At 41.6% G+C, this 3,432-nt stretch overlaps 1 protein-coding gene across 1 annotated transcript; it reads right to left on the minus strand.

Moving 5' to 3' along the window:
• Nucleotides 1-212: 212 nt before the first annotated feature.
• slc32a1 (solute carrier family 32 member 1) lies at nt 213-2,768 on the minus strand. The gene is made up of 2 exons (XM_027010731.2): nt 1,885-2,768; nt 213-1,608 (listed from the first exon to the last, which is right to left on the minus strand). Exons 1-2 carry the CDS (start codon nt 2,281-2,283, stop codon nt 421-423), a joined length of 1,587 nt encoding a protein of 528 aa, XP_026866532.1. The 5' UTR covers nt 2,284-2,768; the 3' UTR covers nt 213-420.
• Nucleotides 2,769-3,432: the final 664 nt, after the last annotated feature.

The following is a 3,432-nucleotide window of genomic DNA, read 5'->3' on the forward strand; positions in this document are numbered from 1 at the left end:
ACACACACACACACACACACACACACACACACACACACACACACACACACACACACACACACACACACAAAATTAGGGCCCTCAAGCCCCAAGGACGGGCGAGTGAGGAATTTATATATATGTAAATGCCTTGGACAATGAAGATATATATATATATATATATATATACATATATATACATATATACATACATACATACATACATACACACATACACACATTGTCCAAGGCATTTACTGTGCACGATAACATGTGTCTTCAAGTCCACTTACCATCAAGTGGATACGCATAAGCAATGCGCATGATTTGTTACATGAATTTTATTAAAAACTAAAGATGGTGGGTTTGGGGAAAATTGGTTTGTTTACATTTTAAGTGCATTATAACATATCACTTTATGGTCACTTGCATTTTTCAGAATTAATCTTGTATGTTATATTTGAATGCTTCAATGAGGCCTTCCATGGAGTGAATGAAACCAGAAACACTACAAATACCTCCAATTACAAATATAGCAACATCAAAAAAGACTTGGTGCCAAAGCAGATTTCTCCATAACAGCTTTAGGTGAAAGAGGCTGGGGAGAAGAAAGCACAAGCCTGCACCTGTCAGACTGCCTGTTAAGCCCATAAGTAGCGCAAAATGTGGAACATAGATGGCCATTAACATGGTGAACACAACAAGGCCACATCGTAGTGAGAGACCCCATGACTTGAGGCGCCCATCACCCCCATAACAATCTGGGAAAAATGCACGCCCTCCATCCTGGAAAAAAGTCTTCTCCAGCACTTCAACAGCAGCAAAAAATGGCAGTGGGTATGACAGAAGGGCCTTGGCCACTAAGAAAATGTTGACAACGGCCCTGATTCCGGACGGCAAGTTATCTGTGATGACTTCCTTGGTTTCATCTGCCCAGGTCAGATATGCCACTAGAGCAAAGAGGCCTTTGAGGATGCAGGCAGCAATATGAGTCCAGTTCATCATGCTGTGGAACTCACTGGGTTTCTGCATGTTACCCTCCAATGACGGCAAGAAAATTTGTGAGGTATAGCTGAACACGATGATACCAATAGAGATCGGGAATTTCTTCACATCAATGTAAAACTTAACTTTGTCCCAGGCCCAGTCTCGTGCCCTGGACAGACAGTATGCTATCACAAGGATGTTGATGACGAAGTGAGCAAGGGTGCAGAGCAAGCTGAACTTGGACACGGCTTTTAAGTTTTTGAGGAAGGCGCAAGGCAGAAGAGCAGCAGTGGCAATGATAGCCCATGACCTCTGGGATACAGGAAGATTTGGGAAGCTGTTGTACATCAGGTTACCACTCACAACCACATATAAAATACAGGTCATCACAAGCTCAATAATCTGGGCGACATTCACAATATGGCCTCCTAGTGCGGGAAATCTGGGAGAGCAGCAAGCATTGGCAATGTCAACATACGAGTCTCTCACTCGCACAAGCTGTCCGTCTTCGTTTTCTTCATAGAGGCAAGCGATTAGGATTTTCCCTGTGTAACAGCACACTACTGCAGCAAAAATGATGAGAAAAAGTCCGAGATATCCACCGTGGAGAATAGCATATGGTAACCCAAGTACGAACATTCCCTGTGAACACATAAGCAGTTCATCATTAAGCCTATAATTATGGAAAGATACCTGATCTTTGGTTATTGGACGTAAAATATGACTCGCGCGTGTGTTGTTTCAATACACTTAGGCCTATAAATATGTTCTTCTTCTGGGCATTTTTTTGTCTTTGAATTGCCATAATTTTTTTAAATATTCAAATTATTTCATACTCAGCGTTAAGTATTTCAACATATAAATTCACCTTTAGATCAAGTCGTTCCTTTTAAGAAAAAAAAGCAAATGCATCCTTACCTGGATAGCATTGGTAACGTTCCAACCTGCCTCCCAAGCAGTAATTTTTGGCTTATCTTGTGAGGCAAGTTCGTTACACAAACCACCATCTTTTGATGCGGAGGGTGGGGGACCAGTGCCGTCTCTTTGGTAATGACTGTCCCCTTCCATACGTCCATCTCCCACAGTCATTCCGCTACCCTCCATTTCCTCGTTTTTGAGTATGTCCATCTGCAGTCCTTGCCTGTGGTCATAATCCAGATCATCGCACGCAGCGAAGCCCAACGCTTCCTCATCAGTTGCAGCTTGAAAGCCCATTCTGGCGAACATGCCACTCACCTTTGCCTGCGATTTATTGGTAACTGTGGAAGCTGCGTTGGACAGCTTGTTAGAGATCTTGCTGCGAATTAACGTCGCCATGTTTCTTTTGTAACAGTTTTCCAGACACCTGTATGGGTATAATCTGTATGTTATAGTTTAGTCAAGAGCAAATATCCTTTGACTGAGCATAAAAAATAAACAAAAACAATGCGAAAATGATTATTTTTCTGAGGTTTAGTTATCTTCCGTTTTCGTTGAAAGTGCACGCAGTATTCTTGATAATCCCTTGGATCATGTCACCTTCAAAGGTCAGTACCTGGTGCCTGCATCGTACCCACGCGCTTCTTCTTTTTGTTTGCGTTCTTTGGTGCGTTTACCAGGTGAAAGTAGGTCTATCCAAACGTGCGTAAAATCATATATCGAATGGATTTTCAGTTGTTGGTCGCTACGGCACTGTTGCCAAAGTTGTTTTTTCGAAGCCGTTAATCGTATGAATGCAGTACGCGGGAGCCTAAAGATGGAGGGGAGGAGGCACATGTCATCATCAGCTTGCCAATGTGAAGACTCTGCCGCGTAAAACACGTCTCTGGACTCCAGCACGCGCCGCCACCCCGCAACAGAAGAGAAAAAAAAATTTGGTGCATTTCTGGGGGAGGCGCTTACGGTACCTCAACCTCCACCCCCTTCTCACCATATACAGTGTACCTTAAACCAAGGACCAATGACAGCCTGGCTCTGCCTGGCTGTCCAAGTCTTGCATAACTTATATATATATTTTATATATATATATATATATATATATATATATATATATATATATATATATATATATATATATATATATATATATAAAACGGGATAAGGGGGATAAGGTATTGTGCGCCTCAGGTTCATGCACATTCACGTCGGACCGGCTTTCAATATGAGACTGGAAATATTTTACTTATTTTTTTCTTTTAGAAATGTGCACTATTGGTCATTTATTTAGCGATTTTATATGGCAAAGGATTAACTTTATATACTTTACTCCAGATCAACTAAGGACCGATCGGCTTCACGGTGATATGGGACATTTAAACAATTTTGAAATCGGACTGAAATAATCTCCCCTCCCACTTGGAATTGAAGATAATGACTAAAATAGGTCGATACTTCAGATGTTGGCTATAGGAACATGTTTGTCCAGTAGGCTACCTGCAGTGACGAAATCCCGGCTTTTGGATTTCTAGTCGGATATGAGATTAAAAA

Source organism: Electrophorus electricus, chromosome 3 (assembly GCF_013358815.1).
Source record: "Electrophorus electricus isolate fEleEle1 chromosome 3, fEleEle1.pri, whole genome shotgun sequence".
Taxonomy (NCBI): domain Eukaryota; kingdom Metazoa; phylum Chordata; class Actinopteri; order Gymnotiformes; family Gymnotidae; genus Electrophorus; species Electrophorus electricus.